This window comes from Triturus cristatus, chromosome 1_2, assembly GCF_964204655.1.
Source record: "Triturus cristatus chromosome 1_2, aTriCri1.1, whole genome shotgun sequence".
Classification (NCBI taxonomy): Eukaryota; Metazoa; Chordata; class Amphibia; order Caudata; family Salamandridae; genus Triturus; species Triturus cristatus.
Genome location: NC_140580.1, coordinates 846,029,327 through 846,052,613, shown reverse-complemented (window position 1 = coordinate 846,052,613; position 23,287 = coordinate 846,029,327). Strand labels below are relative to the sequence as shown.

Below are 23,287 nucleotides of genomic sequence, written 5' to 3'. Positions count from 1 at the left end.
ACTAAAGCATAACTATAGCCAAATGCACAGCCCTTGCACATTTTTCCATTTCAGCAGTGATAACAAGTAAATGGCCTCTTTTAATCTGACCTTCCTTTAAACAATTACAATCTATTTACTCCTTTTTCCCAATGTTTGAACCGGCCCATTTTTGCCACATTTACTTGCAGTCCTGGGGTAATTTCCCATTCTCAAGGGAGGGAAGCGCAGTGACTGGTACTGCCATAATGAACAGGCATTACTGCAATGCCAGGAAAGATCACTATGGAACCCAACACATTTTTTATTTATTCAGACAGGGGACAAAAATTTAATTTCCAGGATTTCAAAAAACAAAATATGGTAAAATAGAATTTTTTTTTAAATTTAATTATCACATGCCCGAAACATGTCGGCTGTGGGAACAGATTCCCATATAAGAACTGGACCAATTCACAGCTACTGCTGTGCCACAAAAGCATAAATAAAATAACGTATATTTGTCTGGGAATACTACAAGGCAAAGGCGCTATATGTGTTCAAGCAATGTCAAAGTCGAATGGGTGACGCATTTGATACTGGGCGCTGACCAATTGGTTCTGACAATATTTCGCTTTTTTCCAGATGGCTGATGAGCATACACGTGCCTGCGTCCCACCATCTCCTAATGTTTTTCCCCCAAAAAAATAGATGTGAAGATGCATTACAAGATGGACGTCATGCATGTGTAAACATACATGGCATCCATTTTAGAATGATTTGGCTTTGCTAGTGCTTGTGAAGCAATTCAACAAGAAATACAAAGCCCAAAGCACGAGCATAAACATGTATAGGGGTGTGAGCCACATCCTAAATTAGGCTGGGGAGAAGAGAAGGAGGTGAAGAACTGAAACTGTTGTGGGGCGGACAGAATGATAGTTGCAACGTTACTGCTTTATGTCCCATGTACATTCCAATACATGCAGTGGCTGTAAGGACAGCCCACACAGCAAGTGAAAACTAAAATAAAAATGCCAGCAGCCAATGGCTAGGGGGGAGCTGAGCAAAATCCCAAACTCTGTACAGTATGTATGCAGTACTGTACAGAAGGTGAACGACAGACAGACGCTAAAAACCATAAATCACAGTGCAGAGATAGAGAGACACTGAAACAGTGAAGCGTGCAGTGATGGTGTAAAACATATTCTCATTTAAACAGCAACGTAACAGCGGCTGGTGATCGAGGGAATGTTAAAAGCTTTAAAGCTCATTTCGCCTTGAAACACGCAGCATAAACATGCAGTTGGAAGGGAATGACTAGGGTTATGCGGTCAGTTTACTTCATTAAGAAGGAGTATACCCTAGTAGACAAGTTTACGTTTTCACAAGGCCAGCACATGCTCACTGCAGCCAAAATGGACCGTGAAATCTGAGCCAGAAAAGGATAGTACACCATACACTCGCTACCCTTCAAAGATTAACACTGATTACATTAGGATTTTTAATAGGACCAACTTGCTTAAACAGCAGTGCCAGACAAAACCAGCTTGTGCATGTAAAGAGACTCAAACAAACACATTCTTCTAACTACTGGATCGAAAAAACAGAGAGCAAAGGGACTGATGTTCTGGGCAGAGACAACCGACCCAGGGGGGAGGGAATGTCTATATTAGGAAGGCTTTATATATAGAAACAAAAGATATGTGATAAACTGAATTGATGTAAAAGTTGCAACCTCCGCCAGCTTCAGCTTAACTTAAGCTCTTTATTTTTCCCTCTACAACTGACTCACCAGCAACAGAAACTCCCAGAAGAAAGCTCTGATCCCAGGGATAAGTCCACTGTAATATTAGTGGTAAACAGGAAAGAGCAACGACCCTGCCTCGCTCCTCCCCAACCCTCGATCCGCACACCTCTGTAACCACAAACTTGGAGCCTGCCCTCAGCTGGTTTGAAGCTCTTTTACTCTAGCTTCACCTATTCCTCGGGGCAGAGTAAGGAACCTCGGTCTGCGCAGGGCTGGTAAGCACACACCAGCCAGAAACTCTTTGCTACAGTGAGTGACAAGCATTGTATCCAGTTTGAAAAATATAACCATCAGCCCAGCAAACAGAGGCTACTGGCCCCTTATGTTGGGCTAGGCGATTAGAGAATAGCTGTAAGTTATGAGGCGTGTATTGGGAGGTAGCCCCCTATCCTTGATAAAGTACGGATCAGTTACTATCAACTAAGCCATTTACTCCTGTCCAGCCCCCAGATAACCCGGAAATAATAAAAATGAAGCACCAAAAGACCCTGTCCCACAAACAATATGTTCTTTTGAGTTCATACATCCACCCAAGCCACCAGCAAGCCAAACCCCGTCAATGGAAACTAGTTTACACCTTCCCATACCCACAGAGGCCTACAAATGCACACCTGGGATCAAAGTCAGCCATGGTCTTGAGGGAATCGGGTGCCCGGATGAGCTTGTCCAGGAGGCTGACTATGTCAGGGAACTTGGGGCGCCGACTGCGATCCTGAAGCCAGCACTGCATCATGAGCTGGTAGATGGCAGATGGGCAGTCCATGGGAGCTGGCAACCTAAATCCCTCGTTGATAGCCTTCATCACCTGAATTAGAAAAATATAGTACATGTAGAGTTCAGAAAGAGAAAAACAACGTGGTGGTACCTTTTCATTAAAAAGGGTCTAGCTTCACTCTGTGCCCCTGCACAGTCATTCCTTGTTCACCATCTCACTTCCTGCCTCAGTCACCCGTTGGTTCCAGCCTTAGTTCTACTGCCAGGTTCTAATATCCATTTCCTTCTATTGTTTATGGTTCTACAGATGGTTAAATTGCATAGAGGAACAGTTCAGTCCAACACTCCCCCCCCCCACCCCCCACCAGATCAAACACTTACTTTTCATGCAGGTACAAATTCACAAATTCTCAGCCCTCCCACTTCACAAAGGAGCACACCAAGAGCAAAGCACTTTTCCGAAATATGCAGGGAAAGCTAAGAACACAGTTCTAGAAACCAGTTCGGATTGGCGCTACTCGCCAACCTCATCAAGACTCCTACGGAACCCACCTCATGGTTGGACAGCTCCCAGTAGGGCCGCTCCCCGTAGGAAATCACCTCCCACATGACGATGCCATAGCTCCACACGTCACTGGCTGATGTAAACTTGCGGTAAGAGATGGCTTCTGGTGCGGTCCAGCGGATTGGAATCTTTCCGCCCTGTGGAAATGAAAAGATTAAGTAAAGACACGGAAGGGAATGAAGAAGAAAAAAAAAAAAAAAAAAAAAAAACAGATTTTTATTTTTTTGATCAGACACCCTCTACCCTTCCTGATTCCTCTTCCTATCACCACCTCCGTTGTGAATGTTGCACTGTCACATCGCCAGTAGTGTCACAAATAACACCACGCTTTGATTTTCTCAAGCTCTGCGAGCTAGCACAGATTCTTAAATGGTAACTGGTATTCTCACTCACACAGAATCTCCCCTGGCAGAAAGTCAGCACTGCCATACCACAAAATAAAATGTGTCAACTTAGATCAACCCATGAGCTCCAAAAGATGCTGCGAGCAATCTCATCACATTCCCCATACTAACAGGGGGCGCAACAGCGGTTGCATAGCTGACCCATCACATATACAGAGTCACTTACAGAGCACTGCTGGCACACTGTGGGTCAGAAATCATGCTTGAGCTCTTTAGAAGGAAAAATGTCTACGCCTAGAGCATGGCGGAGTCCTGGATTCCCTGAAGCTGGGTGGTAGCAGACCAGGAACGGTAGGTTGGGTCCTCAACTCACTAATATGAATTGGCTTCCTGGTGGAATGCCAGAGAGACACAACATAGTAGACACTTCATGCCGCCGCACCAGAGGAGGCTCATTCTTCCACCCCTGGACCACCCTCCCTCTCCACTTCAACACTTCACCATCGCTGAAGCGACTAAAACCTGGCTCTTCGACTGCAGCGCACACACAGTTCCTGGATAAGCCCTGGGGAGATCAGCCCCGCTATACAAATACAAGTTGATTGATGCCCTGCATCTGTAAATTATCAAACCTGAGATAGCCAGCCATTCTAGGTGCTCGAGTGAAATCATACCCTTGTACAGGGCAATTATTCCCAATAAAGAGCTCAGAGATAGGCAGAACCACACTCCTAGGCAAGCAAGAAATCATGGTACTCACGCTTGTTGTGTATGTAGCTTCAGGGTCATCCTCCAGGACACGTGAAAGGCCGAAGTCAGAGACTTTGCACACCAACTGACTGTCCACTAAGATGTTGCGGGCAGCGAGGTCCCGGTGCACGTAGTTCATATCGGAGAGGTACTTCATGCCAGCGGCAATGCCACGCAGCATGCCCACGAGCTGGAGGACGCTGAATTCACCATCGTTGTCCTGAAAAGTGGAAAAGAACTATGAGTAGGAAACTCGGGTGTAGCCTGTACTATATTGCCCATAGTAACACAGAGGAATCTGTACACACACACACACACGTACTCCAAGTTAAAAAAAATTGCTGGGGCACATACCCGAAGGAACTTGTCGAGGGCACCATTCTCCATATGCTCGGTGATGATCATCATAGGCTTATCTGAGGACAAAGGGTAAAAGATTAGTGATATGCAGGGTCAATATGGCACATTTATTAAAGGTGAAAAGCAGCGAGGAAGAGTCTGCAATGCTTGGGGACAGCAAGGACAAGATCAGTGAACATATGCATAGGGAGGGTACAAGAAATGGCTTGTGGCACAAGGGGTCAGTGAGGTACTCGGGTGAGGAGGTCAGCTTGGCCTTTGGTACATAAAATGGGAGGTCAGAGAGATGCAAGGGAGGTTCAGTGATATTTTGGGAGGGGGAATGAGGAGGATGGTAAGATAGTGACGGGCGAGCTGCCAGATCGATGTGAATATGCTGCATGGGCATAACATAGAATAGCAAGGCACTGACAAGATCGCTGCATAGAATAGCACAGCACTAACAAGATGGCTGCACTTACATTTAGAAACCACGCCCTCCAGGTGGATGATGTTGTGGTGGCCGAACTGCCCCATAATGCTGGCCTCGCTCAGGAAGTCTATGCGCTGCTTCTCTGTGTACCCTGCCTTCAGGGTCTTGATGGCCACCGGTGTCTCCTTCTTCCCCGGCAGCTTCAGAATTCCCTTGTACACCTCTCCAAATTCACCTTGTGGGAGGGAGGAAGGGTAAGTAGATGGCACAGCTGGTGAAGAAGAGAGTTGGCAGACGTCTTCCTATCTAATCTGACACAGTCAGGATCTAAATCGGATCAACATCTCATGCTGCCAAACCATCATTATTCACACACACCACAATTCCTACTCACGGACATGGTTAGAGCAACCCAAATACATCCCGACGTCCACTCTGAATCAGAACAACAACTGCCCAAGGCACACTTCAATCAAGCCACTTCGAGACTGGACACCTGCATATCGCAAGTGGTCTTCTATCTCCGCACCCTCAAGAAGCAGATGGGCTTCACGGTTGGCAATTTCCAGGCTTACTCCCGTACCAAGGCGGATTCTCACTCCCCCGATACTAAGAGCCGCGCCCTGGCCCTTGCCTGCACCACCAGACTTTGAAACAGAGTAATTCTAAGTGCTGGAAGAAGTGTGCTGGGGTACTAGAATGATAATATCATTGTGCTTCACGGGGGGGGGAGGGGGGTGAATAGGTCATGGAACAAGATCAGCAGGACAAGGATACTGTCCAGGACTGAGGTGCATCACCAGAAAGTTGCAATCTGTAATAGTGCGCTCCTGGCATACAGGAGGATCAGAAGTACAAACAACCATTACAGCAACAGAGGGGAGAGTACAATGACCATGGTCTGCTTTACCTGCGCCAATCACCTTCTGACGGGTAACACAGGTGGGCTGGATTTCAGTGGTGAACTTCAGAACGGCTTGGTTAGGGTCTTCATATGTGTGGGGGTCAACGTAGGTCTTCAAAGGCTTCAATTGTTCTTGTAGGGGAAAGAGAAAAATGCAATGAATACTTGCAGATTTTAGACAGATCAGTTACACATGTGCCCCATATCCTGCTAACCCATGGGTCCTCATGTGAGGGCTTGGGAGGGCAGCAGAATCTTGGCATCATGCCATCACCAACTGTTCAGTGATACAGGCACCACATAGGCCAGGTATCCCACCTTTATCACTTCACATTCTTTAAGAAGGGTGCTTGCAAGAGACCTATACCCTCCTATTTATAGGGCACTTCCTGCAAGAAGGGCGCACACAAGGAGCCCTGAACTAAATAGTCATCGGGCAATACTTCTGGGACTTGCACTGCAAGATCCGAAAATCAGGGCAGGTGCGTTGAGAGTAGACCTGGACCTTGAGTTGCATCAAACATCAGCTGGACAGTGTGCTTACAATACTGGGCTTTCATCTGACAGCCATATTTGTGCTGGGAGTTTTAGTCTAGGATTCCAAAGGAGTAACGCATTTGACACCACTCAAATTACATTTATATTTCACTATACCAATTCACCACTAATCCTTTATGGGTTCCAGAGTAGTGTGCTACTCGCAGAAAAAGTGCTTCAACCCCTCATCAGGAGTAGCAAGCACTATATACATTCAAACCTTTTCCCCTCTCTTCTATCCCGCCACTATCCTTCTCAATCCAAATACCTGACTAACATATCCACCACTCAAATTACTTTCATATTTCTCTATACTAATTCACCACTAATCCTTTATAGGTTCCGGTGTAGCGTGCTATTCGCGAAAAAGCTCTTTGATGCCTTGTCAGCTGTAGTAAGCGAAATCTAAATGCAATTACAATACAATACAACAAAGGTTTTAACCGGAAAAAAACAGATATACAAATTCGACTGAGTGAGGCGGCAACCACAGGCTAAACAAGCTTGATACTTAACAGACTCCAGCACATGCAGCAATAGGCCTTGTAGTAGATCAATACTGGGGCACTTCCAGCTCTAGGTAGGATTTTTCAATGGTTTAATTCTATTTTAACATGTTTAAAACCAATGCTAAATTGAATATGGTCCAGTGGCGGAATAACTCTGGCTACAACATGTTAATTTGTAAACCACAAATTCACCTCTTGAGAATCTTGTTGCAAATGATACTCATTGCATTGACTTTTGGAGAATGAAAGGCCCAGTTAAGCCCACCGGGATTCTAATCTGTGACTAGAAGGTCAAAGACAGATTTGTGTAGGGGATGCAATAGCCCACCTAGCCATCGGACCCCAAAAATAGGTATATCTGTCATCAGTAAGCGTAGACTCTTTAAATGCAATCACACATGACTGCCACTAGCAAGGTGGGGGCAATGAAGGAGTACAAACGAGCACAGGGCTAGGATATGAGCAACCTACTACTAGGACAAGTCTTGAGTGGTGTATAATAGCATCATGTATCGGTATCTATCATAAAAGTTCCCCTCTCCAATGTTGTGACACGTGTACTGAAGGCGGTGGGCACTATTCAAAGGTGCTGCCCCCAACCACCCCAAATTTCGCACCTCTCACACTTACCAGACTTTGAGAAACGTACGTCCTCTGGCGACTGCCTGGCCCTCGACATCCTCCTCCTGCGGAAAAAAGGAAAGCAAGTGAGGATGAGACGTGTGAAAGATCTCCCCTAAATGGGTTATCACTAGCTAAGGAGTAGTGTTTCCACACAATCCTGCCTTAGTGATCTTTGACCTTCTATGGTCAGATGCTCAGCATCCTACTTTCATCATGGCCAGACTAGAGGGAAGACGAGGATGTGCATCGGGGAGCAAAGACGCAGGTGTCGAAAACGGGAAGGAGAGATAGGTGGGAAAAGTAGTTAAGCGGGACATAGGCAAACAGAGGGAAGAAGGCAAAAGGGTGCAACGGTGCCCTCAGCAGACCCATCAGAGTAATGGGGTTAGACGGCCAGAGGAAGGGAAGAGTTTTGGACTAGAGCTGTTTCGGGACATTGGCTGGGAAAAGCATGCAGGCGAGAGGTACTCAGGAGGGTATATAGGTCAGTGCCAGTCCCTGGCTTCACCTACCTGCGGTGGAAGCAGATGACAGCACCCACTATCACAGCTAGCACGAGAACGCCCGCCACTGCCCCAACAATGGGCGATGCCACACCCATCCCACTGGAGGCTGCTGGAGAGACAAAAACATGATCGTCAATCAGTGGGACTACAGAGTTGGCCAAAGGCAGTGAAAAAACTCAAGCCCAGAACCTTTAAAAGCAGATCCCAAAACCAAAAACCTTTATGAGTTAACAATGCAACAGTGAATTTTCAATTGCTCTCAGTAAATCCATATTTGACAAGAAAAGGTGAACAGGGTTTAAGCCCAAGTACAACAGCCTGGCAAAAACGTAATCTGTTCATTATAGACACTTTTTCTGCTCTTTACCGTGAAGGAAGAAAACATTACAAATAAAAGCCCACTCCAATACCAAGTCACACAATAAATAAATGATATACAAAAATGCAGCCTGATTTTTTACACATTTTCTTCATAGAGTGCAGCAAAGTAATATGGACAGTCCCCGCTACTTACCTTCGCTCAAAGTGTGGAACTCATGCTCCTTACTGAAGGTGCCCTGACCCTCCTGGGTGAGCGCCTGGATGCGCACCACATATGTGGTCCCTGCGGCCAGCTTGGAGATGGTAACAGAAGTGCCCTCACATCGAAGTACTGAATAGCTGTTTTCATCATGCTGGGGGGAGGGGGTAAAAAAAAAAAAAAAAAAAAAGGAGATTAAGGAACTGAGAAAGCCAGAAAAGCAAATTGATGTTCCAGCAGGGCTGGCTTAAACTCAAGAAGTTGTAAAAACGTGTGACTAACCAGGGAAAAATTGCCACATACTGCATGTCATGTGAATTACTTGTGCTTTGGCTTCAGTGTTTGGATGGTTCTTATACCAAGCCTGAAAATACATTTTAGAATTGTTTTTAAAGCCGAGGTGTGGTGTGCAGCAAACCTGGGGAGTTCTCTGATGAAATAAGTTAGATAGACAAAGAAAGAACAGCTTTGCTTGGGTATTCCCTTTATTATTTAGGGACAACACCTAATTTAGTACAGGGAACAAAAAAAAAAAGAATCTTGTGTCCTGTGTATTACCCTGTGTAGTTGAAGGGTATGTAGTTCTGCACCCAGGGGTGGATCAGTGAAAATAGGCGGGTGCAAAGGGGGGCAAACTGCATCAAGGACTTAGGACACCTCTTTAGAGTGGACCCCTCTGCTTACCTTCTTGCTGTAGTTGACCTCATACTTCCAGACACGGCTCAGCTGCCGCTGAGGCACTATCCAGGACAGGCTGAGGGTGCTGCTGCTGCGGCTCTCCAGATTCACCGACGTCACCCTGGGGGGCTCTGGTGGACGCACAAGGAAGAGGTTAAAATGGCAGCTGCGACCGGTACAGACACCACACACAAGAACTCTAGCTAGGATTAATATAAGACTCCATGTCATGAGGATACTAGCTGTGCAGATCAGGAGTTTCATTTAATACATTATTATTGTCCAGTATCTCAGTTCATTTAATAAAATGAACCAAATTGTGGCCAAAAATCTCAAAAGGCGCTGATTTGTTACATGAACGCCTATGACGCAGGGGTCACATGATAACCCTTAACCAAAACACCACGATTTCACCCAAAAACACCATTCTGCATCTGCACGTATAACTCCACTAATCCTTGAGAGGCTGCATGTGTAGGATGTACTTGAATGTTAAAGCCTGGACATAAACGCCCAGTCACCATCAACATAAGAGCCGGTTCCAATCTAGGGGTGAGGGAGCACGAGGGTGGGCAATAACATAGGGTATGGCGACAGGAGTCTCACCATCGCTTACCGGTCTGGTTGACGCTGATGCTGGCGGTGCCCATGCTGCGACTGTTGGTGAAGCTAGACACGCCATTACGCGCCTCTACAGTGAAGGTGTAATTCACATAGGGCTCCAGATCGAAGACGGTCAAAGTGTTGCCCTTCAGCCCCTGTGGTGTCTCGGAGTAGCGCACACTGGAATCGCAAGGGTAGCACTCCCGAGCATCAGACCGGCACTGCTCACAGGTGACTGTGTATGTTACGTCCTTACGGCCACCAGAGCTACGTGGAGGAGACCACTTCAGGTCTACCTTGGCACCCAAACCAACAGCGATTACACCATGTGGGGGTGATGGGGGACCTACAAAAGAGAAGAAGGTAAAAGTCATACTGAGACGTAGCCCAAATCAAAAAAGCGGAACAGTAAAGCTTTAACCAAAAAAAGGAACAGCCTATAAGACCAAGAGTGAAGAGGGGCCAGAGGGCAGGCGGACAGAGGGGCCAGAGGGCAGGCGGACAGAGGGGCCAGAGGGCAGGCGGACAGAGGGGACAGAGGGCAGGCGGAAAGAGGGGACAGAGGGCAGGCGGAAAGAGGGGACAGAGGGCAGGCGGAAAGAGGGGACAGAGGGCAGGCGGAAAGAGGGGACAGAGGGCAGGCGGAAAGAGGGGACAGAGGGCAGGCGGAAGGAAGGGCCAGACGGCAGGCGGACAGAGGGGCCAGACGGCAGGCGGACAGAGGGGCCAGACGGCAGGCGGACAGAGGGGACAGAGGGCAGGCGGACAGAGGGGACAGAGGGCAGGCGGACAGAGGGGACAGAGGGCAGGCGGACAGAGGGGACAGAGGGCAGGCGGACAGAGGGGACAGAGGGCAGGCGGACAGAGGGGACAGAGGGCAGGCGGACAGAGGGGACAGAGGGCAGGCGGACAGAGGGGACAGAGGGCAGGCGGACAGAGGGGACAGAGGGAAGGCGGACAGAGGGGACAGAGGGCAGGCGGACAGAGGGGACAGAGGGCAGGCGGAAGGAAGGGCCAGACGGCAGGCGGAAAGAGGGCCAGACGGCAGGCGGAAAGAGGGCCAGACGGCAGGCGGAAAGAGGGCCAGACGGCAGGCGGAAAGAGGGCCAGACGGCAGGCGGAAAGAGGGCCAGACGGCAGGCGGAAAGAGGGCCAGACGGCAGGCGGAAAGAGGGCCAGACGGCAGGCGGAAAGAGGGCCAGACGGCAGGCGGAAAGAGGGCCAGACGGCAGGCGGAAAGAGGGCCAGACGGCAGGCGGAAAGAGGGCCAGACGGCAGGCGGAAAGAGGGCCAGACGGCAGGCGGAAAGAGGGCCAGACGGCAGGCGGAAAGAGGGCCAGAGAGTAAGCAGAAGAAAGCTAAGTAGCAAGCAGAGGGTGCCAAAGACCAAGTATGAGAGTCCCAAACAGCGGCCAAAGAGTGGAGCTCAAAATAGAAAATAAAAAAAAGCACAGAAGCAACGGAAACAGAAAGCCATTTTACATCAATACATAAGCTTAGACAGGAGGTCCTGGGACTGCCCCACGGCAGTCTAGACGAGGAGGACTGCGAAGTGTAACAAACTGAAAAATGGAAAAAAGAAAGCACTTACGAGTACATGGATATGAGAGCGGATCCTCAGCAGCTCTAAAGTAGCCGTCCTCACATGGGCAGGATGTGGCACCGGTGGCAGAGGGCAGGGTGTGCAGTGGGCACTTCAGGCAGGCACTGTCAGACGCATCCGCCTTGAAGTGACTGGGAGGACAGGCTGTGGAGACAGAAGGGACCGCCTTAGGGCAATGATGAACATCACAGAGTCAATGCCATGGTCATTCAAACTGACCTTTAACCCTTCAACCCGGGGTGGGCATTGAATGCCCATGTACGTTAGGAAGGGCTCCAGAAGACGCAACCGTGGATGGAGTTGCAAGCGCACCCACTACATAATTTCAGCAAGAAATATTTTCACTAAGAAACATAGGCAGTTTAACCATATCATTGGTCATATTTATGTTTAGATATTTTTATTGATTTTCTCTTGTACGTGAAGCGCAAGAATGAAACACAATACAGTACAACATTAGCAGAACGATGAACAGAGATTAATAAAAGCGAGCAGCTCTAGTGGGCCCACAAACAGGGTCGGCGCAAGGAATGCCACTGCTGGAGACCAAATTCATTTTCAGCCCCACTGCGATACTACAAACCTGCGACTTGCCCTGAGCGGGAACAGGTCACAGGTTTCAATGAAGGGAGTGCTAGGATGACATTCTCTACAGTGTACATTAGCTGCAGCCCAGGTTGTCTTTTTAAAAGCATTACTGACAACCGCTGCATATTTTCTGGTTACAGCTGCATCGACAAGGGGTGAAGTATTCATGATAAAAGCTTTCCGTGTTAAGAGCAGTCCCTCTAATTATAGAAACAGCATAGAAAATCCCCCCAGGGAAATAAAAACAAATGCAATTATTCAATAATAGGCACATTTCAGATGTTATCAGTCCTCCTAAAAAAGAGGAGGCCACGCCTCCCCACTACAGAAGCCGGACAGTGCCTTATTTAACCTACTCAGCACAGGTGGGCGCCCTGCAGCAAGACGTGTTTAATACAAGGCAGTGGTCCGAGTTCTCACACCAGTATAGGCAGCATAGGGTGGCACAGTGCGAGAGAAAGGCCAACTTGTCTGCAGCTCAAGTACAGCCAGGTCATGAGGGCAGGAGGGGAAGAGGGGGGCGTGGTCAACCCATAAGCCTATTAACCTTTTAAAGTGGATGAAAAGCGGACTCGGCTCAGGTTGTCGCATAGTTAGTAATGCATAATTTCACATCCATTCGACGACTTGTAAAGGGCATTTTGAAGTCTACCGAACCAGCCCGAAAGCCCAGTTAAAAATAATTTGCCGCATACTACACTTTTCCTCACAGCAGGTAACAGCTGGTGCCCGGTGGGAGGGTGTCATCCCTTAGGTCTAGTTTCCAAAAAAGGCCCGACCCCCCACCTACCTTTCAGCCGTTTAAATAGGGAGATGACAGCACCTGTTGTAACCCCTTCCCCCAGCTCGAGCGCACATTGCTCTGCCCACGCTCGGCACACAGGAAGACCAGAGGGCTGGGGCCAATGGACGACAAGGGAGGGGACCCGCTGATCACCGCCAGCACTTCCGGGTTAGAGAACTGTAATTTCCTGACCAGGAAACCTTCTTCTCAGCTGTGCAGGCCTTGGGGCAGGGAAGCAGACATGTCGCTAACTGTCCTACCTGTGAGAAGCTGTCCCTTCACAGCACATGGCCACACTTGTGTTAGGTTGACCCCCTCCCCCAACCCCACCATATGCGAGTCACTCCAACCCCAGTTCTTCAAAGGACGGCAAGGTTTTCTTTCCGGGCAGTCCCGTCACTCAGTCACGGGTGGCCTCCGCCTGGGGCGAGGGAAGCGTGAAAAACAAACACGAGCAGACAGTTTCTGAACTAGCACCAAACCCCAAAGCAAAACTCCACGGTGTAGAGGTCGAGTCATTCAACAGGTCCAGAAAGAAGCCTTCCTCTTCGATTACAGATTTTAACTGTACACCATTCTGGTTACCCTATTTATAGGGTTACCACCAACGTGTCTTTATCCTCCCGGCAATGTAGCCTCTAGAACTGGGCACAAAACCCCAAATTAACCCTCTAGGAAGTGATCAGCCCCTTCTGGCCTACATAACTGGTCCCATCACTCTGACTGAAAACCATGAAACAGGATGTTGCAATAATAATGCAAAGATTGAGGTCTCCACATCTGGACACGACTCGAAGATCTTCAGACGATGTACACAGCGGGAAGCAACCTCCATTTTGCTCCTGGTTATTCCGCTCCATGTTCACCTCAGAAATTCAGGTCACTTGATGTGTTCTCCCTTAAATCGACTCTTCTTACAGGGCGTAAACTCACAACCGTGGAGGGATTTCGGAGTTATAAGCAGTAGGATTGGCGATTAACTACATAACAGGCCCTCTGCTCCGAAAGGTCTCGCCTTCAGCCTTTATCTTAAAGGAGAAGTCTTATCTTGTGCAATTTCATTGCCCTCCACCTTGCTTGTGTTCAACAGTTTGAAGCGCTCCCCTACAGATTTTCAGAGGCAGTCCTTGTCACCCAATACTGACATACAATTATCTGCTTTCTGCTCATGCACTTGTCCATGAACGTGGGTAGGAGTCTTCTCTGTACACATAAGCACAAAAATTGGGTAACACTGCCGTCCGATGGCAAACGTGGTACTCATGTTCGCGAGAGGAGATACTTATTTCCCTTTGATTAACAAGTACCAATAGTGTGGAAGGGACAAAGGACAGAAAGGGATCCTCTCCAACACTTCCAGCTCCATTTTCCCAGCGTGCACTAGGCGCTACTTGCTGCTTAGTCACTGTCCCTGCAGCCAGGAAAGGGTCAGCTTGGACTTGAGGGTAATCTGCCTGGAGGATCCAGGGCAGACTTGAACTAGCGTGTGAGCATATATGGAAGCGCAGGCCGTCTCGCACACACGTTCTCAGGGAACTGCAGCACATGGGAAGAAGTTCTCAAAGAAATACACGCTCTCTTGGTAAAAACAACCAAACATCGGTGCACAACCACCCATCTGTGACTCCTGTGGAGAAACCTCATCAGCCCAGGGTGAACACACAGGACTCACTTTGACAGATCCACACCGATCACCCTTATCCACACCAGCAGTGCCTACTACAGGCAGGCCATGTCCCCATTTCTGTGTCACCCGATGCATGCAGCCCAATCCTTGAAAGACTGCCTATAACCTATGCACAGATTCCCGATTACAATTTTTTACAATTCTAAAGTGTCTCTTTCATTAGTACATGTCAATCAGCAGAGGGTTGAAGGGTGATCATAGCCTCTGCACACAGGCAGATGAAAGCCCTGCAGAGAGTTAGAAGTGTGTGTGGGTGGGGGGTTATTTATCGGATTCATAAAAGTGCCAATGGCCCATACGCACAGAATTTTAAAGAAGTCTTAGACCTGTGCGTGAAAGGGAAGGGGGGGGCACCATCCAATATCTGCTACGTGATGGATGGTAGTCCTTGCACGTAGAGTTCCATCCAAGAAATGCAAGCACAGCCCCAGGACGATTTCAGAAACATAGTGGCAACCTATTAATCTTCTGCCAATAACACAGCTGTTCGTTAAGTGCACAGGTGCATCTAAAAGAACTTTGCCTTTCCTGCTCTTCCCCCTAGTCACAGGGGTGTTTTGACTAGTACAAGCCCACGAGGTCTGCCTCCACCACCCACAACAAGCTGGGGCTTTACTCCGGCAGAGGTCCAACAGCACTGAACTAAGGCCTCGCAACCCTCCCAGCAGCATCTCCGATGCAGTGCAGAACCATTACTACTACTATCGAGCATAGGTGCAAAGAGCCTCATCCTAAAAACAGCCCAGCATAGGCCAGCGTGACTTCCACAAGTAAGAGGGAATCATTGCCCCAAAACCAGGCCATACTGAGCCGCTTCTGTGTCCGCCCAACAAGACTCCGCAGTAATCTCCCAGTTTTGGAGTAACTTTTACGTTTCCAAGGATGCCTCAAAGAAACCCCCCTTCCCCATGTACTGCTGATTAAAGCACCCTTTCTCTCCATGCCTCCAACACTAACAACCCCCTTCATTAAGCAAACTTAATAATGCTAGCCGATTCACTACATTATGCAAAGGAAAGGAGACCTTATAATCCAAATTTCAGCTAACCCCATCCCCTCCCAAGAAGAAATGCCTCTTAATTCACTGCTGAAGTCTAGTGCACTTAGCTTCTGTTGACAGAGGCCCCACATTCCCCGCTTTCGTCTTTTTTTTCTTGGAAGGGGCTGAACGGGGGTGGGGGCTGGCAGGAATAAGTGACAAGAGCTGATCCCCATTTTCCCAGGATAGATTGGTGGAGGGGTCTGCGAGGCCTGTTGACCCCCATTCAGCGACAGACAGGCACACACAGGAACAAGTGTAGGGGATTAGGAAGATGAATGGCGTAGAGGGGGGCGACAATGGCGGAGGCAGGGGAGGGGGCAGCCCGTCGGGGGGAGATCGCAGGCACGGGAGCGTGTGAAGGATGGATACGGGCATCTGTCAGCAGCCCGAGAAGGGGCGACAGGACTCGAATGATGAGGGACAGCTGGTGGCAGCCCCCATTAGAATGCTGACACCAGCAACCCCACCCTTCCAGGAGCCCCGAGACAAACCCCTGCAGAGTACAAACACTGCCGAACCCGCAGCACTGAGACGCAGAACACCAACACTCCTCATCAGCCGAGTACGGGTGATGTGTCCTTCCGCAATCCTGGCCCTGCAACATAATCCCTACTCCTAATTCCAACCTTTCTCACCTACGGAATAACCTGACTGCCCCTTCCACGAACCGCAGTGCCGGGCACTAGAACACCACCATTGCCCCACTAGATTCCAGATACTGACCCTTTTCAGAACACCGACATTGCGCTGTCCAGAAGCCACTAATGCAGGTGCCCGCATCAGCAGTACCCATTGGTACTCATTCCAGTGCGCATGCGCGTTTCACTCACCGGAGCGCAGCTGCTTCACCCAAAGGCAAGAAACCAGGCTGCTCACACCAATAGGATTACAGTAGTGCAGGCGTGACACCACAGGAAGTCAGAGGCTGCAAACCCCGAAGGAAGGAAGCCCTGGATCGCGGGCCGCCACTGTGGGCCATTTGCACCACTTTCATGTAGGAGCGTAAACTTCCGCTTCAGCAGTCCCTGGACAGGAACCGCTTAACAATGGGCACCGTTCCTAGGGCAACTGAACCACCTAGTCACAATGGCAACACCCCTGTCCAATATCACATTGTAAAACATGGATTGATGGATCACTCTCGGCCAGGACCATGCATGGGGACTGCCCTGCAGCGCACAAATGCACTCGTGTGATAAAAAAGTGGACAGAGCAGGGTATTTTTTCTGTACACTTGATAATCTTCGCTAGGCAAGCACTTCATAGACAAGGTATGTGTGTGTGTGTGTGTGTGTGTGTGTGTGTGTGTGTGTGTGTGTGTGTGTGTGTGTGTATATATATATATATATATATATATATATATATATATATGTTTGCCTAATAATCTCTGCCTTGAAGCAATTGGGAGCCTTGAAGCGTTGTCGTTTTTGCATATTACTGCAATGGAGTGTTTGGATTTTGGGGTTTCGCTAACCCGTCACGGCCCGCCGTCGACAAGTGGCTCGAGCTGAAGCGATTTTGTGGATATATATATATATATATATATATATATATATATATATATATATATATATCCTAAATGCAGTCTTGTTCACTATCAGGGTAGCCACTTCAGAAAGCACCATTCTTCCTGCCAAGGGAGCAGCTTCCATAACCTATTCAGGCAGGCAGTCTCTTCCGGGTCACTTTCAAAGTAAGATCAGAAGGACGGCAGACTCTTTCTAGATTTTTGGGGCTCAGACAGGTCTAGTCACTCACAGAAAGGGATCCGGTTTGGATCTGGATGTTTAACAAATTCTGCCCAATGTCGGTTTCCAACTAAAAGCCCCTGCAACGTTTGGTTTGGACAGTCCTGCTCTTTTTGTGGGCTAGCAAAGGACCAGATTCCTAAAAAAACGCCCCATGACCACTAAACATCAACAAGCGCCAATGGCTAACATACAAGGTTTTTCTCTCTGCCAAGAATCCAACTATCGTGCTATGTAATTCTCTTTTAACTCCGTGATCCTTGCTTACAAGACTGGTCCTGTTGTCAGGAGAATTGCCACCCCTCAGCAAGACAACAGTTGTCTGCTTGCTTCACCCCACAACCAGAAGCAAGCAACCCCGAGACCTGCTGGCTAAGCATGGCCACACAATGGGCGACCCACACTCTATGGATGCTACCATATCCAAACTTCATCCCCCTCAGACCGGAGCAACACTTGCACCCTCTAAGGTCCCAGGGCTGGGTGAAGCCAACTGATACCAAGAACCATGCAAATGCAAAACTAATGTGAACACAAAACCTCAAGTGGGAGCGTAATGATAATTTATCAGATAACGCAAGCCAAGGAATCCTTCTGAGGAACATCAGAGTCTCAGGAACACAGATCACTGCCCTGGCCAACAGTATCTGCTCCCTGGATGAGTAAACTGGCCCAAAACCCTGGCTGCCCCAATGATGAATCTCTTTGTTCTCTGGAACTTGATCTAACCTTGTCCAGGAGCCCTCAGCTCACTGGGGGAAAGTTCCAAGCCCAGTCCTGAAACCCTACTCTCAGTGGAGCCCAAACATGGCTTCCCAGAGTCACCCCGTTGGCCAAAAACTTGTCCTGACTACATCCCATTCCCGAATCTCATTTCCATGGTGTTCTTTCCTTGCCCCAGTCAAGAATCCCTCCGCTCTTCAGTGCCCTTCCCGTAGCCATCCAGAGTCTTGTTGTTCCCTATAACCATCCCCGCGTTCCGTCAGCTCAGAATCCGTTCAGCTCCCTGGAGCCTTGCTTGCCCCAGTGAAGAATGTCTGCTTCCATGGGGCCGTTCCCACAAAAACCCACGACTGGTTGAGTTTGCAAGTCCTGTCCTGCCATGCAGCCAAGGATCTCGTGAACTCCCTGAAACCTAGCCTACGTTCCAAAGAAGTCCAGACTCAGACTCTCTTTGCTGCCCGGAGCTCTGCTACGGCCCCAAACCAGCACTTCTCAGCTCTGCTACTGTTCACCTACCAAGTGAGAAGTCATCCACTCTGGCAGTTCAAAGGACATGGCTAGCAGCAGAGCAAAGATAAGGGGCGGGGCTTATGATTGGGGCAGCGTTCATCAGGGAAAGGCAGACTGCCCAAGGCTAAGTCAAAGCACATCACACGCTGACATGTAGGAAAAGGGTGCGTAAGTTAGGGCATACAAACCCATATTACTCAACTGGCATCAAACAACTCCTACATCTCCAGGGACAGCACTTTGCAATTTTTCTAAACTGCTCATCCCATCATACAGCCCTAGGGACATTAAACTCAGGGCCCAGCGGTATCTCAGATGTTTTGAACTTTGCACAGCCTGAGCCGAATTTTGTACAGAGTAATAAATCAGCTCGTACAATATTTAAGACTTCACTTATTTCAACATGTCTGAGATATATCTCTCGATCTAGGAACTGTTATTTTAATGGGGCTTGTTTTAACACAGTGACTTTATTGTAATGTCCGTGTGATGTATGCTACTTATAGGATTTTAAGCAATCACATAATAAATCTTTGATGGATTGATTACTGCCCAAAGTCCGAACCTCTCGTCGCCCTTGAGCTCTGCCCTTTTCCAGCCCAGATTCCCTCTGCTCCATGGAGCGGTGTCACTACCCCAGCCCAGTGGCACAGCTGCTAAGTTTTGCCCAGGCCGAGCCTCCCCACAGCCTGGCCAAGCCACTAAAATATGCATAGCATCAGCAGTAACCACGCTCCCCTCCCACCACATACTAATAAAGGGTTTATTGCATTTTTCAGAAACCATGTTGACACAAGATTATATAACGTGCCATAAATTTATTAAAGCGTTCTGTTGCCAACACTTCTGAATAAACGGTTCGCAAATGAAGGCAATTTTCCTGCCCCGTTGTTTGCAAAGCAGCAAAGTGCTTAAGAGGAACAAGACCCGCCCACTCTGCAGACACCACCATCCTGGCAGAGGGGCTGCCTGCGAGGCGGAAGAATTGCTCTAAGAGTAACACTGATACTGGACGGGGCAGCACAAGCAACACAGGCAGGATGTGAAGCGTCAGTGTCTAGCATCTAACTGGTGATCACACCTGCATGGTCAGTCACACACTGACCAGTGCGATGGTGCAGTGTGCCGAGCACCTGCAGTTGAGACCGGGCGGTGCGTAACTTGCGGACTAGTGCTTTTAATTTCCACAGGGCCAACTCAGGCTTTTATTCTCCTACGGTCGACAAAAACGATAACCTCGGCTAGCAATAGCTATGACTTAAGCGCTAAGGCATAATACAAGTGTTGGAGTCTGTGCTTTAAGCACCGCGGCCACTGGCCAATGGTGTAGGTGTTCCTGCATGATACATCAAGAATGGCGGCTTTTGGAAATGTCACGCCCTCATCCTACAGTGAGATGTGATTTCGCCAGAAACGCTAGGTAGTCAGAAGCACGAGGACGGAAACATCCCGAATGAGCCAAGAGGTCCCGGGCTCGGCCAACAGGAAGCGAGGGAATGTCGGGACACTTCCGAGGCGGATGAGATGGTATCGGTCCCGGATGAGTGTTGGAAGGCGCGGAAGGAGGGCCTTCTAGGGACGTCCGGAGCCAGCAATCAAAGGCGGTGCGTCATGGGAGAATATCTGCCATGGAAAAATGTGACACGCCATTACAGCCTCGCTTCGACCCCGTCATGGCAGGAGACCCCCTTACGCCCGCCGACGTTCACCCCGGAAGTTATACTGTAAAACTACCCTTTCTGAACAAAGTATGTCAGAGGCAAATTAATCGCACATTAGTGAACCTGTGTCACAGGATAGTAATCCCGATACCACTCCCCCAGCTCCCTCCCCCTCCGACAAAAACGTGCCACAAAGGAAACTCTCAGATCCACAAGAAAGAATGCGGTGACAAAGTCACGAGCAAATCCCACCCTCAAAAAAGGAAAAGAAACAAGAATCTCGTCCTGCAAGGAAATAATACCATGAAAGAAGCATTTTGACTGGGTGAGGCGTTCATTCTGTTAAAGACACTAAAACGACACGGATCAAAATTTGAATTTTTGGTGCTCCAGGCAAAGTGACCATATGCCACCTTGTATCCAGACAACAGGACCATAGTGGTTGCTTTTATGGGAAACTGGTGCTAGCTGGCGGCCTAGGCAGGTGCCTAGAGACCTGGGGGAAGAGGGGCAGACGGAGAAGACTGTAAGCTGGGCAGGTGGGCCAAGCAATGCCAGGAGCTAGAGAAATGGCAGTGCCAGCGTGGAAGTATTGCTGAGCCCAGAATGGGGGGTGCCAGCAATGTGGTAACGGAAAAAAGCCCTCGCCCCAGCCTATGAGCCCATCCAAACTCTAATTGCAGAGTGGAGAGAGCAGGATGTAAGGGAACAGACAGGGACGGAGGCCAGGACTGCTACTGGAACAGGGCCATAGAGATCAGGGAAGAGGCAGAAGGAAGTAAGAGGAGGGAGCCAGGCTCAGGGAGAGAGGGGAAGAAAATGTGACAGGGAGCCACAAATGAAAAGAATGGGAAAAAAAGAGGAATGAGAAGGGGAGGCTAAGAAAATAGGAGAGGGAGCGAGAAAGACCGCAAAGAAAAGGAAGGTGGAGAAAGAGGCAAGAGGGAGAAAGAGCAGGTAACAGAGACAGCCCAAATAGGATAAAACGGTACCAAGGTAGAAGACACAAATAAAAGACAAACAAAACAGCACCAAGTCAACAGTAGGCATTTGTCCTGTGGCTCAACAATATCCGAATTAGAACAAAGAAGTGGAACGGATACGTTTACACAACGCTTACGATAACTGTAGGCAACTTAAACAGCCTATTTGGACCGGGAAAAGCAAAGCAACAGTGCTAGTCCTCAATAAACACTGAAAGCCAATACGAGAATAAACAGGTGAGCAGGCTGTACCAGGAAGGCGAAGGCAACACTTCGGTGAGCTCTGACATTTGCAAGGCAAGCCACACTTTGCTAGGGAAAGACCAGAGAAGAACTCCACCAAGTTCAAAACTGCAAGCAAGGCATTCCCAGAAGAATGACATGGAAGCTAGGCAAGGCAGGGGAAACTCAAAACTAAGACAAGGTGAGCCAATAAGGGCCAGGTAAACCAAAACCCAATAGCACCACAGAGTCACAGAGAACTGGGAACATTAACTGGTTTGGTAGGGCTGTAGGTATACACCTGTAGGTTAGGTAAAGCAAAATGAAAGGGTGTTACACAATGAAAATTGGACAGATGGAAATTATTTATATCTCGAACTCCACATTGTAACTTGGCACGTTGTATTATGAGTGGCAATACAATGTGGGCTGGTGGTAGAAGTCCACCGTTACACTTAGTGTTGCATGGGTAAGTATAGGTAATTGTGTGGCAAGACAAATCACACCACTCTATTGGTTTGAACACAAAATTAGAAGGTGTGGCCAAGGAGGATGAAAACAGCGGAATGTAGGAGTCCGGTGCAGAAGCAAAAGTGCAGTCACATCCTATTACTGGATGTCACAAAGTGGGATTTAGTCCACAGATTTGGCAGGAACCTGCAAGCCTACTGCATTCTGCGTACCCGACCACAGAGTAAGAGGATGCTAGTGGCTGGGATACCACATTAGAAGACCACAACAGATGTGGTCCATGATGCAGCGAGTGGGCCGTGGAGGAGTAAGACGGCTGTATTGGTGGGACTGTGGAGTGTGCAGGGATGGGAAAAGGGTAGAGTCATCATAATGAAGACCTTGTGTCAAGGACTACTGATAGTCACTACCCCCAGCACCTACTGGCCACCTAGAATTTCAGAATAACTCAGGGCAATGAAATGAACTCCTGTGTCGGACACCTGTCCTAGCACAGACTTGCCTGAATGAAACCAACTACTTCATGGCATCAGTTCTAGAGCGGAGGTTACACTCTCAAAACTACACCGGGTGCAGAGTGAAGAACGTTTCACTAACCAATCAGGAGGCAGCCTCAGCAGTCACTCACGAGGGCTGTCAAGGGTTCCTTTCCAAACATGGACTGCTAGGGAAGGGTTGCTGGGACCCCAGAGAGCAGCTATTCGGAATACACTGGGCAAAGCTTTAAAACGGTACCCGGTGGCAGCATGTACATCTTAAACAAACCAGCACGCACAGAAAGTGCAAACCAGGCCTGTTCCAGCTCGAGTTTTTATAATACCCTATTCTTGACAAATCAACCTACTTTCACCACAGAACGCTGTACATGAAGCGCACAGAGATTAATTATCTAGATCATGAATTACAGCACATCACCTATAACACTGTCCCAAAGCCTCAGTCTTTGGGGCCCACCCTCAGCTCAGCCTCAAAGGGCACCTTCGTTCTCTACTGCTGAGGAACCGTAAAATGATCTTGCTGCTTCACCTAGACTTCTATCTCCGACTGAACTTTTACGGTCCGTCCTCCCCTTTTCCACCATGCTAGCCATACTCCCCGCTCTGCCCAGAGTATCATATTTTGCAAGTGGTGATCAGAGATGAATTGGCTCAAAGTTGACAAAATCACTGTGAAATTAGGTAAATGCAGTTGACCGTGCCAAATCAATGTATACAGCGGTGGCATATCACTTTACATTACACTCAGCAGTCCCAGACCAGCGCGCATGCCGGTGGGCAGTGTTAGATTACTGTTTATTAAAATGTGCAGTGTTGTGTCATTGTATGTGTAGCATCACACTATTTCACATTCAAGTGTGCAGTATAAGCAAACGACATTGCAGTATACTCCAGACATGCGTAACAGACTGGCCGTTCCAAAGGACAGTGACCCATCAGTGTGTATTCCAGTAGCCACCAGTACAACAGTTCGTTGT

General features: G+C 48.6%; 1 protein-coding gene across 4 annotated transcripts in view; it reads right to left on the bottom strand.

Moving 5' to 3' along the window:
- Nucleotides 1–23,287, bottom strand: part of EPHA2 (EPH receptor A2) — a 53,549-nt gene that overhangs the window by 7,505 nt on the left and 22,757 nt on the right. For 2 of the 4 annotated variants that reach the window (XM_085609008.1, XM_085609011.1), the window contains exons 4-15: nt 11,383–11,538; nt 9,805–10,137; nt 9,195–9,319; nt 8,505–8,664; nt 7,997–8,099; nt 7,491–7,546; nt 5,821–5,946; nt 4,960–5,145; nt 4,493–4,554; nt 4,149–4,358; nt 3,032–3,181; nt 2,377–2,570 (exon numbers count right to left, since the gene is read on the bottom strand). In XM_085609008.1, coding sequence (XP_085465134.1) covers nt 2,377–2,570; nt 3,032–3,181; nt 4,149–4,358; nt 4,493–4,554; nt 4,960–5,145; nt 5,821–5,946; nt 7,491–7,546; nt 7,997–8,099; nt 8,505–8,664; nt 9,195–9,319; nt 9,805–10,137; nt 11,383–11,538 — 1,861 coding nt within the window. The remainder of the gene's footprint in view (nt 1–2,376; nt 2,571–3,031; nt 3,182–4,148; nt 4,359–4,492; nt 4,555–4,959; nt 5,146–5,820; nt 5,947–7,490; nt 7,547–7,996; nt 8,100–8,504; nt 8,665–9,194; nt 9,320–9,804; nt 10,138–11,382; nt 11,539–23,287) is intronic. The other 2 variants (XM_085609009.1, XM_085609012.1) reach the window with 1 other exon arrangement.